At 43.1% G+C, this 14,791-nt stretch overlaps 1 protein-coding gene across 13 annotated transcripts in view; it reads left to right on the top strand.

The window, feature by feature from the left end:
• The window catches only part of AREL1 (apoptosis resistant E3 ubiquitin protein ligase 1), a 55,155-nt gene extending 40,622 nt beyond the window's left edge, over window positions 1–14,533 (top strand). For 4 of the 13 annotated variants that reach the window (XM_005561773.5, XM_005561771.5, XM_073997837.1 and 1 more), the window contains 9 exons: window positions 889–964; window positions 1,496–1,605; window positions 2,220–2,399; window positions 2,580–2,705; window positions 4,605–4,734; window positions 4,826–4,884; window positions 6,733–6,822; window positions 7,564–7,739; window positions 7,814–10,405. In XM_005561773.5, the coding sequence (XP_005561830.1) occupies window positions 889–964; window positions 1,496–1,605; window positions 2,220–2,399; window positions 2,580–2,705; window positions 4,605–4,734; window positions 4,826–4,884; window positions 6,733–6,822; window positions 7,564–7,739; window positions 7,814–7,916 (1,050 nt within the window). In that variant the 3' untranslated portion in view covers window positions 7,917–10,405. Of the gene's footprint in view, window positions 1–888; window positions 965–1,495; window positions 1,606–2,219; window positions 2,400–2,579; window positions 2,706–4,604; window positions 4,735–4,825; window positions 5,000–6,732; window positions 6,823–7,505; window positions 7,740–7,813; window positions 10,406–14,383 lie in introns of those variants that run through there. The other 9 variants (XR_012415973.1, XR_279393.5, XR_012415971.1 and 6 more) reach the window with 4 other exon arrangements.
• The last annotated feature ends 258 nt before the right edge of the window (window positions 14,534–14,791 follow it).

Raw genomic sequence — 14,791 nt, 5'->3', positions numbered from 1 at the left:
AAATTCTGAAACCTACATTTTTCTCTTTACTTATGTCTGTTCTTCTACTTGATCCTACCAAATTTGGGGCAGATTTGTTGGAGGTATGTTATTGAGGGGAGAGGAGTTTACTTACTGGCCTTCAAATCTACTGAATGGGTTCCTGAATAGTCCCATGGAACTCCTATGTAGGGCAGGTGTAAATAGTGATTACAGAAGAAACTTCTTGTTATTGAATCCCTGGAATAGAAGAGCTCTTGTTGAATTAAAAGGAAATGATTTTTGTTGTCACTTTGGTCTGATGGAAAAGGAACACCTGATGTGTGTCTGTCTCCACTGCACAGACACTGGCATAGTTCTTACATTCCCCAGGAATGAGAAGGCTTGGTTCCTGTCCAGAAAGTGTTTGTGATGTTTGGCTCTGGTAGGTGTGACTGGAAACCCCTTTTCTCAGCCATATTCTCCGTGTGGCATGGCTCACTGTCTGAACCTAGCCTTGTGGATAAAGATGTCTAGAGGATAGACCATGCTTTGCTGAAAACCAGGATTCCTTGGTTGTTTTGCTTACAGCTTACTGACTTGAGTCATTTTTTACTTCTTTATGCAAGAATGTTTTCATTACTAAAACAAGGATTGTTTAAAACAAAAGAAAAAGAAAAAAACAACTTCAACTTTCCAACAAAGTGATGATGTAAAGACAAATCAGATTATTTTTAAAAACTTTAAATTTGAAGTTATGTGCATAAATGTCAGGTGGTATCATTAAAGCTTGTTTATGAGTAACATGTCTCCTTCAGGTAGTTGTAGTTAGTCCAACAGACAATGGCAGTGCTCTTGTGTTGTTGTCTTTAACATCCAGAGGATACCAGCCAGTGTTCTGACAATTCCCTTCCTTTCACTGCTTTTCAGTCTCTGAAAGCCACTCGGAATTTCTCCATCTCAGATTGGAGCAAGAACTTTGAGGTTGTTTTCCAGGATGAAGAAGGTCAGTTTTGAAATTTTATATTCATCTTTTTGAACCCTTCTCCCCACTCCCACCTTCTCTTACTCCCTCTCCATAAAAAAAAAAAAAAAAAAAAAAAAAAAAACACCCTAGGGTTTTTTTTTGGTTTGTTCCCCCCCACCCCAGGGAAAGAGAACCATGAGTCAAGAGAAAAAGGGTAGTATTTACTGGGCAGGGTAGCATGGAGGAGCTTGTGGAACACACACATACAGGGACTTGGAGGGAGGGTTCTAAGAGCCTGAACCTTGGTTACCTTGAGAGAAATGTCCATTTCCTGGGATCTCCAACCTCTGGCGTTTCCATACTAGGGGGCATTTCCTTAGTGATCAGAATACCATTAATCCTACAAAAAGAGGTGGGATTTCAAAAGGACCACAGTTTAGATGAGTTGCAATGGAGAAACACCAGGGTAGTACAATAGAGGGAATGTGGAGAATATAAAATTACTCAATAAACAAAAGTGGTAAGAGGAGGTAGGGCAGAGTCATTTTTTATTTTCATTATGCTTTTCAGCTCTGGACTGGGGAGGGCCTCGCCGGGAATGGTTTGAGCTCATCTGCAAAGCGCTGTTTGATACCACCAATCAGCTCTTCACCCGGTTCAGTGACAACAACCAAGCACTAGTGAGTCGGTGACGGGTGGGTGGAAGATGTGGATTGTGTTATCATGGGTAGACTAACCGGGATTTGAAATTATGAAACTGATCTGGGAACCTGAGAACCTGTGTCCTATTCTTTATTTTGCTGCTTAAAATATGAGCTAATCAGATTGTCTTCCTCCTCTTTGCCTTTATTATTTCATCTGTAAGATAAGCAAAAATGCAGACAGCTGAATATTTGACTAAAAAACATTATAGTACAATGTCTACTCTGCTAGTTATAATAATTAAGCCTCTTTCTCAAAACATATCTGAAGCAAATGATTCCTGTACTAGATCTTTGACTAGACAAAGGTGTCAGTAGAGAAGTACGCTTTGGCTGAAAGAAGTTCTGGTTTAGGGAAAAGGCATCACATCATCTGCTGATTAACCACAAACTTAATATAAGATTCGTGCCCTTTATCTTCCAGTCACTTGGAATTACTCAATGGTGGCTACCAAAAAACTAACATTTGGATGGGCTCTGATCCTCAGAGTGAAGTTCTTGTTCCTTTGGCATGGGGTTGGGGAAGAAGGGTCTTTCCAGAACTGGGCTTGAAGAAAAATGGCTCAGGGCCTTTCAGCCTCTTTCTTGAACAGGTGCATCCCAACCCTAATCGCCCCGCTCATCTGCGCCTGAAAATGTATGAGTTTGCCGGACGGCTCGTGGGCAAATGTCTCTACGAGTCCTCTCTAGGAGGAGCCTATAAGCAGTTGGTTCGAGCTCGCTTCACCCGCTCTTTCCTGGCCCAAATCATAGGACTGCGTATGCATTACAAGGTAACGTCTTGGGTGTGCATTTTCTACTAAGGCCCCTGGCCATTAACCCTGAAATCTCTCCTCCTGGGGTTGTAAATAATAATTTTTAAGGTTGAGGGGATAAGTGGTTTTAAGCAGTTAAAACTTTCCTTTCAGGGCAAGAGTATTCATGTTCTGTTCTGTGTCTTTCCGCCTCCTCAGTACTTTGAAACAGATGACCCAGAATTCTACAAATCTAAAGTTTGTTTTATCCTCAACAATGACATGAGTGAGATGGAGCTGGTCTTTGCAGAAGAGAAATATAATAAATCAGGTCAATTGGATAAGGTGAGAAAGAGGACCAAAGCCTCTGGGTCCCATGTTCTCCAGTTTCCTATAGAGCAGGACTGTCTAAGATGACTTTCTGCAGTGGTGGAAATGTTCCATATTTGTGTTGTCTATTACATTTGAGTGAAGCAAAAGACACATATCTCCCATCTGTCCCACCGAGTCCTATTTCTAATTGAAAAATAACTGAATGATGATGAAGTGTCACTGTGCAAGCATATTTGGAAGAGATGGCAGTGTCTGTGTCAACATTCGCAGTAGTGATGTAGGTGATTTCTATTTTAACACAATGCCTGTATATTTTTAAACTTTTTGGCTGGGCGCAGTGGCTCATGGCCTGTAATTTCAACACTTTGGGAGGCTGAGGCAGGAGGATCGCTTGAGACCAGGAGTTCAAGACCAGCCTGGGCAACTTTGGCAAGACCCTGTCTTTACAAAAACTTTAAAAAATCTAGCTGGGTATGGTGGCATGTGCCTGTGGTCCTAGCTACCGGGGGAGTGTGGAAGGAAGTGGGCGCTGAAGGTGGAACATCGCTTGAGCCCAGGAGGTTGAGGCTACAGTGAGCTATGATTGCACCACTGCACTCCAGCCTGGGTGACACAGCAAAACCGTGTCTCAAAATAATAAAACCAAAACTTTTTATTAGAAAACGATGAGCCAGAGATATTTTTGATGCATGTGCTTCTATTTACATTGTGGTGTTAAACAGCATCAAATGATAATGATGAGGCTAAAGTTGCAGTAAATATAAAGTTAAAAGCAGAATAGGAATGATTGAAAAATTATGACCATTGTTACCACTATACTGATAATCAAATATCCTTCCTGAAAATTATGGGATTCCCAGCTGTCTGCCTTTGTACACATGGGATTAGACCTGACTTCCTGAGCTGGCATGATAAGGCAGCTAGAGTCAATAGGACACTGAATTAGGGTCCTCAGACCCAAGGTATTGCTCATTTTAATTGTGTTTAATATGAATACTAAATAATTTATTTCTTAGGCTCCTGGATAGAAATAAAAAAAAAAAAAGATCCGGGATTGTACATACCAACAGAAAAAACATTTTAAATTTTTAGATCCATTGAGAATCCCTGCTGTGGAGTAGCGTGCTATTGCTACCATGCTGTTGTCTTAAAAGCTGATCTTATAACTTCATTCACCTGTGGAGACAGCCTTGGTCACGCTACACAAATATTCCTGGATGATGGTTTTAAGCTGTGCTTCAGGGCTCTTTCAAGGTTCCCTTAGTAGTTTATTGGGGGTTACCAATTCTATTTGAGAGTCATACAGTTTGTTCAGTGTTTTCTTTGCAGATAGGAAAATTAGGGCCAAATAATTGCCCCTAAGGTCTGGAGGGGCAATTAACCAAAGGTCTATAGCAAGCTAGCATAAGGGCTGAGATTAGAATCCAGGATCTTCAAGTATCAAACTTGGCTCGTTCTGTTGACTCAGAGATAAAAGAATGTGTGGGAACAATTGTTCCCATCTGGGAATTTCTGAGACATAAAAAGACTCCTTTACTGCTTATCCGACTTTACTCTTAGTTGCTTAGAGAAAAGGTCAGTAGTGGTTTCATTTTGGATCATAGATTAAAACACTGCTAACAAGGAGCCATAATATCTTCTATTGCATCACTACTACTTGACTGAGTCAGAGAAGACCTTACCCAGACACCCATTTCTGAAGTAGTAGCTAGTATACAGCAATAGTGGTAGGAACCCTGAAGCTTAGGAACTAAATTAAACCAAGTGTGTTGGAAAGTTAAATGCACGGCAGAAACTTGTGACTGTTAGTGATGGAGGTCAGTAATTCTGTGTCTGTAAAACATATAGGCAGATGTCATCTTAAAAATTTCCATCCACAGCTTCTTGTCTGTCTTTTGCTGCCTGTTACAGGTTGTAGAACTCATGACAGGTGGAGCTCAAACTCCAGTCACCAATGCGAATAAAATCTTCTATTTAAATTTGCTGGCCCAATATCGGCTGGCCAGTCAAGTGAAAGAGGAGGTGGAACATTTCCTAAAAGGTGAGCTCCTGTATGTTCTTGGCTTTGAAGTTAAAACACCTGTATCCATAGTGTGGTTATGTATGACATTAACTTGTCTACTTTATTTCAGGCCTGAATGAATTGGTCCCTGAGAACCTTTTGGCTATTTTTGATGAGAATGAGCTTGAGGTAAGTGCTTGCAATTCAGACTCCCATTCTTAACTTGGCATTTTTGTACCTTACAGGAACCAGCTTGGTGTACCTTCTCTTATGAGATGCAGCTGGAAAGCCATTTATGCAAGAGGTGGTTCCACTTTTGTCGCTCCTCCATTCATTGACCCTACTGCGGAAAGAGTAACGAATAAGACAAAGTTCCAGCCCTCAGGGGCTACATTCTAATGAAGTGAAGGAAACAAACCAAAAGATGTGATCATATTTCAAAAGCATTAGACTGCAACAGTATATAGTATATATTTTTATTTATATAGTAAATTCATTCCTATTTCAGATCCTGTAACAACTAAAATGATGGCTCTAAGATGGTAAATACTATTGTATAATTAGCAGAATTGAAGTCCGTATCAGGTGTGGGCAAAGAATAACATGAGTCTGTTGTGGCCTGTTGCTCACAGATGAGACCTCTGTACAAGATGGTGCGATGCAAGTTATTAGTTCTAAATTCCCATAGTTTCTGTGAGGAGTGTCTTTCTACAAACTGTTTCTTTAGGGAGGAAGGTTTTCTTTTAAAATGGGGGGAAAAAGTAGTTTTAGGTGGTCTTGCCCGATTCTTTATTAACTGAAGTGGATTTGAGAACAAGAATCAAAATCTGTAATTTTCATGTTTTATATCTTCAGATGTGAAATCCAAACAAAATGAACTCTCCACGGCTCAGCCTAAAGTTTCTGATAAACCTGTTACCTGGCACTGTTAGTTTTTGGGCTAAGGAGTAGCTACGGGCAAATTTTGTTTTATTTTGAAGCAAAGCATTTGTAACAATTTGTAGAAGTGAGTAGAAAGGAAGGACGTGGTATCTTACAGTTGTTCCACATCCTGCTCTTAGTTCCTCATCAGCTTAGCAAGTTCTCTTTGAAGGAGCCAAGGCTTCTCAGGCTTAGTTTGGGTTTTTCTTGTCTCTTGGTTAAGATGTATTCTTTATAGCTATTGGATGAGTACTTGCAGTCTGCTAAGTAACATGCTGGATCCTGAACCAAATTAGGACATCAACAAGATGTTTAGGGCTCTGATGTCATTAATGTTCTCATTTTTTGGCATACTTTTAAATTTATCTGATCAAGTAGAGGCAGAGCCGAAGGGAAGGTAGTAAAAGTTCAATCCACAAAAGAATGCATCCTAAGAAAAAGGAAAGGCCATCCAACACATTCATAAATGGTACTGGGGATTTTGGGGAAACAGCTTGCCTTTTCTCCTTGTTATTCACAGGTCAAGTTTAGACCAGACTCTGAGGAAACACTTAGTTTTTGTTTGTGTGGTTTTGTTGTCCTTTGTTTCAATTAAAAATAATCCATAGCAGCAGTTCTTAATTAGGGTATTCATCAGAAATACCTCGCCTGTAATCCCAGCTACTCAAGGAGAGGAGTACTGCTGAGGCAGGAGAATCTCTTGAACATGAAAGGTGGAGAGGTAGAGGTTGCAGTGAGCCGAGACAGAGTGAGACTCTGTCTCAAAAAAAAAAGAAAGAAATACCTGGGCAATTTTTTTGCTTCCTGCATAAGCTCATAACCTGTTCCAAGAGAGTCAGATTTAGAGGTCCAAGGTAGGGCCACCAACACTTGCACAAATATATATTTTAAAAGCCATGTGATTCTTTTTTTACCCACTGGTTAGCAACTATTGCCCTATTGTATGTAACTGATTTTCCTAAAGCAGTATTCTGGCATTATGATCTCACCTTCAGTCTTTTTCCTAGTAATGTTTTCTTTATTCTACATTTTGCCTGTTAACTTAGGTAATTTTGACCTTATATTGGGTCTTTGTCTCTCTGACTGTCATAGTAACACCTTACCATCTTTTTCCAGCTTCTGATGTGTGGGACTGGAGACATCAGTGTGTCTGACTTCAAAGCTCATGCAGTAGTTGTTGGTGGCTCATGGCATTTCAGAGAAAAGGTAAATGGACCAAACTTCTTCGGTTGGATTTGTGCCATGTTATAAGGAAAAAGTTTCAGAAGGAAAAAGTAGAGGAAGCCGGGTGCAGTGGCTCATGCCTGTAATCCCAGCACTTTGGGAGGCTGAGGCAGGCGGATCACAAGGTCAGGAGTTTGAGACCAGCCAGCCAGCATGGTGATAGCCCAACTCTACTAAAAATACAAAAAAAAAAAAAAAAATTAGCTGGGCATAGTGGCACATGCCTGTAGTCCCAGCTACTTGGGAGGCTGAGGCAAGAGAATCGCTTGAACCCAGGAGGTGGAGTGAGCTGAGATCACGCCACTGCATTGCAGCCTGGGCGACAGAGCGAGACTCTGTCTCAAAAGAAAAAGAAAAAAGAAAAAAAAGTAGAGGAGTCAAAGCAGTTGACATGTTTTCTGGGGAAAAGAAAATGATATATGGGGAAAGACAGGTGATTATCCAGGCAGAAGGGAGCCCTGATCCCTAGGGGCTATCATGCTGACTGCCACAGGAGTAGTAAATTGGAGATGGCAAAGAAAGAGAACCAACAGTCAGTGACTACCCTCCTAATGGTGTGACAATGTAAATTCTTGAAGTGCTTGTCAAACTGTTCCTATCCTGTGTCCTCATAGTATGGTAACTGGGGCACAGCCCCACTTCAGTGTATCTTGTTCCTTCCACAGGGTTCTAACCCTAGGCTGTTTACCATGTGTGATCCCAGCCCTGTGCTCTCCCTGCCAGGTCATGAGGTGGTTTTGGACTGTGGTTTCCAGTCTGACCCAGGAGGAGCTGGCTCGGCTTCTTCAGTTCACAACAGGCTCCTCTCAGCTACCACCTGGAGGCTTTGCCGCCCTCTGTCCCTCATTTCAGATTATTGCCGCTCCGACCCATAGCACGCTGCCTACTGCACACACATGGTAGGTATCTGCCCGCCTGATGCATGTCCAGTGTTTGGTGGTATGAGTTAATCAATTCTCCCTTGCCCTTCCAGTTTTAACCAGCTGTGCCTCCCTACATATGACTCCTATGAAGAGGTGCACAGGATGCTGCAGCTGGCCATCAGCGAGGGTTGCGAGGGCTTTGGCATGCTCTGACCGCTCTCCTGTCATCCACTTGGCTCCCATGCTCTCTGGAGCTTCTGGGCACAAGTTACAGACATCATAACCACTGATCCTAACACACATAACCATCAGCCAGAAGATGCCGCATGCTCCCTTGTGTCTGGAGGATTGTGTCACCTACAAGCCTTGTCTTTACCTCACCTGCTCTCTGCCCATATCTACCACAGGCCACTTTGGCATGGTATGTAAGCTGAGCTCTTCATTCTGTCATGAGAAGAGGACCATGCTGCTGTCATTTATTTGGTCCTTTGAAGATCTCAGTAGCTGAGGGAGATGGCACACGGGGCTCAGCCCTGTTGGGAAACTAGTGTGGAGACCCTTAAATCTACACTGCTCCAAAACTCCCTCTGCTGATACTCCTTGGAGACACCCTCTTTGGCCCTCACTACTTGACCAGACTGGTACTTGAGTCCTTCTCATGGGTGGGGTGATTGCCTCTTCTCATCAGGAGCCAGGAGAGAGGGACAGATAGGAGGTGGCCCATAGGAGCAGTCCCTCTGCACAATGGTAGGCATAGGCCATGGCACTGGACTGCCTCTAATGAGGACTGATAAAAAGAATCTCTTTTTGTGGTGTCAGAACTGGAAAAAGCACTTTCCCTTCGGGCATTTCTGGAAACGATTATTAATCCACAAAGAAGAACTCTCTAAGCTTTTTCTTGAATTGTAGCCAGTGAGAAAAGCAGATAGACTGAAGAATATGAAGGATAGCTGAGCTGTAGCCTCCAGAGTGGGGCATGCCTAGGCGTGTGGCTGGCTTGGAGACTACTGATGCTTTTCCCTGAGTTGGTTATTGGCACTGAAGTATGGCCGGCTTGGGCCACTGACTTCCCTATTATGTAGTCTGCTAAAAGCTGGGGATTCTTTAGCGTTCTACTGAAGAAAATTTTGTAGCAAAAGATTAGAACAGTAAGAATAGTATGCCAGCAATCCCTGATTCTCTGTCTGCTTGGTGTTCTCTGGCAGCACTAAGACAAAGGACCAGGGATTAGGAGTTTACGTGCTTATCACAGGTCCTTGGGGTCAGGACACTAGGGACGAACATGGAGGTGATATGTTACACAGTAAACACCTGCCAACCCCTATACTCCCCTTTGCTCCATCAGTTACAAGGAAGGAGAACTAAGGAGGGAGGAAGCTTATTAGGTTCACTGTTGAATGATGATTGAAGAGTACCTGCTGCTGTCTCTTGGAAGATGACAACATCCTTTTTCATTACTATTTGAGAACAATTTCAAGATTCAAAATCTCATTGACTTCCCAAATTTGTGTTTTTAAGAAGGCTTTGCTGCAAGCTACCATTCCCAATGGGGCAGTCAACTCAGAATATTACAAGCCATCCTTATTGCCAAAACCAGCAAGTACACAGAGTCCTGAGACAAGGCAGGACTTTGGCAATGCCTTGGCCTCCTGGAAGCATGTCTGAGCCCTCCTGTTCCCAGGGATCATGAGGAACAAGCCCTCCTGAGCTGCTACAGTTCCTGCCTGACCTCACTCTTTCGCAGTCATCATTTGTCCTTTCTTGGCACATGGGTGCTGACCTCACTCATCCTTGGGGTCCGGGATCCAGCATCAGGGTCTCTGTACCCCAGGATCCTCCATGCCACATGGTCACTGCTCTCCTCAGGGACCAGGACAAGGTGCTGCTGCTTGCCCAAATGTTTTCCCATGGGATATGTACAGGAAGGTTTATCATCACCCTGGGAAACATGATGCTGCCCCCTTGGGCCCAGAAAGGGGTTTCCAGCTGGGGGCACGTGGACTGGTTCTGCTGTTTTTGGCAGTTGCTTTTCTGAATTCTCCCCTCCGGCAGCCTTCCAGAGACTGATCCTGGAGACTGAGTTGATTGTCTTGGCTAGATCTGTCATTTTAAGCTCTAGTCATAGCACTTTTTCAGAGCATCTTAGGCACCATTGCAACCCAACCAGGGCAGCTGCATCCCTGTGGTGGTCCTTAGGCACCAGTCTTTGTTAAACAAAACCCTTTGGTACTGTTGTGGTTTTCTATTCTTCCAGTTTACTCTCTCTGTCCTAACTTTATTCAAAAGTATCTTTGCTCTCTTGGGCCTTTTCTTTTACCTTTCTTTTTCTTTTGTTTTGTTTTGTTTTTTTCTAATCCTGCTTTCATACTAGCCAGTGTGGGGAAAAGGTACAATATGTCAAAGAGATGAGAGTGTGTTATTTGTTGGGCAATTTTCTATTAGTGTTTCTTATTTTGGACAGTTATTTTATTTATGTCCTTGTGACCCAGGTACTTGGGGGCCAGCTACCCTTCTGGCCTTTAGCGTCTTTGAAGGAGACCAGACATGAGTGAATACCTAGGAGAGTGTCAGCATGTTTCTGGAAAATTGGCAGAGACCAAGCCCCGCTGCAGATTGCTCAGGCCAGGTGAAAGGGCCAGGCAGTTGCAGCTGATGATGTAAATATTTTGTACAGTAAATAAATAAATGTTTAAAAGAACCAAGAAGTGAGTGGCTGCTTTAAATGGAGATTCATGGCTTGACTGGAAGGTGGGGAAGGAAAAGATTTGGAAATGATTTTGCATTTCCCCAGTAATTCCTCCTGAAGTGGTTGGCTTGGGGTAGAGTGTACGCCTGAAGCCCAGGCCTGCCCCACTCGTGCCCTTTCACCCTTCCCTGATTGCTGTCCATGGTGCCAGGCAGGGCCACTGTCTCAGCCATGGGGAGATGAGGACAAGTGTTATGCTCAGCTTCTGAAGAAGGAACCAGTTAATCAGTCTTTAAACATTAATTCATTGTTGTTTTACTACCTAGAAATTCAATATAGAAAATTTGGAAATAAGAAAAAGAACAAGGGAAATAGGCAAGTTGCTATCCAGAGGCAATCACTGTTAACACTTCGATAAATAGCCTTTTGATTTTCATATTTAAGCACACATTTGTCTCCCAACATCTCCCTAACCCACAAGGGGTTTACAAAGGTAAGCTTGGAAGAGAAGAAAAAAAAACAGACCTCTGATTTGGGCCTAGAAGGAAAAGTATTAAGGACCCTGACTTTCTTGGGAAAATAATTATGATGTCTTCCCAATCTGGAAAATTAAAAAAAAAAAATTCCCTTCTGAATTTAAAAACAAAACAGATTCTTGCCTCCACCCCAAACATGCATTCTCCTCTTACCTCACCAAGCTCCTGAGTGATATGAGATGTCTTAAAGGGCCAGGCACAGTGGCTCACATGTATAATCCCAGGCTGCAAGGCAGGAGAGTCACTTGAGCCCAGGAGTTCGAGGCTGCAGTCAGCTATGCCTGTGTCACTGTGCTCTAACCTGGGTGACAGAGCGAGACACTGTCTCTCTCTTTTTTTTGAAAAGATGGGGTTTTGGCATGTTTCCCAGGCTGGTCTTGAACTCCTGGGCTCAAGTGATCCACCCACCTCCAAAGTGCTGGGATTAGCATAAGCCACCGTGCCTGGCTAAGACACTCTCTCTTAAAAGAAAAAAAATCTTAAAATTCAGTCCTTCTAACTGTGTATTTTAAGGTTATGTACAGTCCTGAATCTTATACACTTGCTGTTGTGGCTTTGAATAGGTCACTGTGAACATTGACCATTGAGTGATTTTAGCCCATCAAGTCATTCTTATGACTCCATAAATACTAGCTTCAGCTTCTTGTACACTGTTGCCTCTGAGCCATTGTAGATAGAGCTTTGAAACCTCTCTCCAGCTCCACTTCTCTCAGGACCACAGCAAGGTTCTCCAGCAAGTAGCTTGAACCCTAAGGGCTCCTTCCCTCTACTCTGGCTTCACATAGACCTTCGAGCATAGTAAACCAGTTCCAGATAATGTGAAATAGTAAAAGTATTACAGGGTACTAAAATTCCTTTTTTCTTTTATTTAGAGATGCAATATGTATAAAAAAGGTATTAACAAGTGTAAGTTATGAGTAATTATAGGAAATGCACAAATAGCCACCATCCAGGTCAAGAAATAAAACATTGCAGCACTGCACAGCACACTGTCATACCATCCCACTAAAGGTAACTACTCTCCTGACTTATGATCATTATTTACCAGGCCCCTTTTCAAACAGCCTGTCCTCACGTTAATGGTGGGGAGGGGCGGCCAGGTGCAGTGGCTCAAGCCTGTAATACCAGCACTTTGGGAGGCTGAGGTAGGTGGATCACAAGGTCAGGAGATCGAGACCATCCTGGCTAACATGGTGAAACCCCGTCTCTACTAAAAATACAAAAAAATTAGTTGGTCATGGTGGCGGGCGCCTGTAGTCCCAGCTACTCGAGAGGCTGAGGCGGGAGAATGGCATGAACCTGGGAGGCGGAACTTGCCATGAGCCAAGATCGTGCCACTGCACTCCAGCCTGGGCAACAGAGCGAGACTCCATCTCAAAAAAAAAAGGGTAGGGGGAGGGGCAAAAACAGCCCACGTGTGTCATGATAAGAAGCTAACTAACGTCCATTTCTCCATGGTAATTTCTAGACCTCATAATTGGTTTGAAAAGTCTTCTGAGACCATCATTGCCCTGTGAGAATCTAGTCTGGATTCCTGATGCTGAATCTGATTAATTATTCCAAGACTATAAGGTCTCTTATTTCTGTAAAGATTTTGCCTCCAGATACTCCAAATTGGATACTCCTTTGCTTTTATACCCTCAGCAGGTTTTGTAGGCTGGGCAGCAGGAAATTGTTGAGTATCGTATATGTGTAGTAGTATTAAAAATGACTCAGCACTAACATGTCTCAAAAATTGTGGAATAGGCCAGTATTTCTGACTCAGAATACTGACTCTGCACACCACCTAACAGAAAGCTATCCCAAAGTTATTGGTGAGCTTAGTTTTTTGTGTTTTTGTTTTTTAGCTTTTATTTGGAGTACTAGAGGATGGATTTAGAGATCTGCAGGTCATGTTGACCTTGGTTTGTATCCAATAGAGTGGTGCTGCCTAGAGTTCAGATATACCTTGTTATAAATATCCCTTTTTTCCCCTCCCAAATTAAATTCAATTTGCTTTAATTTTGCTTATATAAGGACATTTTTGTGATAGCCACAGCAGGGACCTGGTTCTCTGGAGTGAATTCAGGTGTGGTCTCTACAAGATGGGCAGTTAATTCTTGGAAGGAGATGTGGAGAACACAGTCTCTTTCCAGAAGTCAAGGAATGATACCTGTAGGTTTTTCAATATGGTATCGGAGGTGGCTTTAGCAAAGTTGTTCAGGCTATCGATATAGTCCTGGCTTGTCAATACTAGCCAGCAGTAGCAGCTTCTTAAACATGGGATAGTGACAATGTTGGTACCTCTAGGGACAGGGATCAGACACACCAGCACAGAATCATAGCATCCAGTCACCTTGCAAGAACAGAGTGGGACTCCCCATCTAGTTCCCCTTGTAGCCTTCCTTCAGGGAGATGATGAATAGTTTATCCAGATGAGGCCTGTGTTGCTATTTCCCTGGAATACCCAATAATAAGCAGGCCACCATGGCTTTTGTAGTCTGTGATGGCTGTGAATGCCTGAGACCAGGTTCATCTGGCAAACAAGGCAAATTTCCAAGTGAGGTTTTAGGAGTTATCTCTTAGGTATGACTCTAGGAAGAAGTCAGCCTTGGACTACATAAGGAGGTAGGAGAGGAGGCTTCTTTGTAAACCTCATTATGTCCTCTACCAGGTGACCATCCTGTTGACAGGAATTTACTTGTAGCCTGTGTTTCTGACTCTAGGGGCCCTGGGCCTCCAGCACTCCTTGCAGGATAGGCATCTCATTTCACTGAGTGTTTTCTCAAAGAGGATACCCTGGACACATTTGCATCACGTGTACAACATGGGACCCTCAAAGGATAGAAAACCATGAACTGATGGGCTTGATTTTTTTTTTTTTTTTTTTTTTTGAGACAGAGTCTCACTTTGTCACCTAGGCTGGAGTGCAGTGGCGTGATCTCAGCTCACTGCAACCTTCACCTCCCAGGTTCATGCTATTCTCCTGCCTCAGCGTCCCGAGTAACAGGTGTGTGCCACCATGTCTGGCTAATTTTTGTATTTTTAGTAGAGACGGGGTCTCACCATGTTGACTAGGCTGGTCTTGAACTCCTGACCTCAGGTATTCCGCCTACGTCAGCCTCCCAAAGTGCTGGGATTATAAGCATGAGCCGCTGGGCTCAGCCAGATGTTCATATTTTTAACTCCCGTGGTTCAACTTTGGGCAAGACAACCTCCTTTCAGTATCAGTTGCCTGACCTGCAAAATGATGCTATTAACCAATTAAGAAAATTGACTAATAACATGGAGTTCTTGGGGAAAAAAATTTTTCCTATGTATAGCATATGTGTTACCATACTGACTATGACTTAGGGCCCTGGTAATTTCTGTAGCAGGAGGCTATATGGGTCTGGGGGCAGTTGAGAGTGCTAGAGTAGATGACTGGTGTGGAAATTCCCAGGGGGCAGTGACTCTGCTTTTCACCTTGCCATGTCCAGGCGGGCCAGAGAGAATGAGTACTGAAGACACCTAGCCCAAACATTCATGAAGAAGACCCCAAGTCAGAAGAGGCTTCTTCCTCCTTTGCATGATCCTGTAAGGACGGAAGAGGTATTTGAGGGAGCTGTATCTCAAGCCTATGTCATGTGGTAGGAACCTTGACTTCCTTTAATTCACCTGATTACTCAATCATGATAATAGCTACCATTTTTTTTAGCTCTTCCCATATGCTAGGAGCTCTAGTATTTTTTGTCTCATTCACAACAACCCTGCAAGGTATGTCTTGTTTTCTCTATTTTACACAAGACACAGTTGAGGCACACAGAGGATAAGTAATTGCCAAGGTTTCTTAGCTGGCAAGTGATAGAGCTGTATTTGAACATGGGTCTGTTTTGTGTCAAAGCCCA

Source organism: Macaca fascicularis, chromosome 7 (assembly GCF_037993035.2).
Source record: "Macaca fascicularis isolate 582-1 chromosome 7, T2T-MFA8v1.1".
Classification (NCBI taxonomy): domain Eukaryota; kingdom Metazoa; phylum Chordata; class Mammalia; order Primates; family Cercopithecidae; genus Macaca; species Macaca fascicularis.
This window is presented reverse-complemented; position numbering and strand designations above follow the sequence as displayed.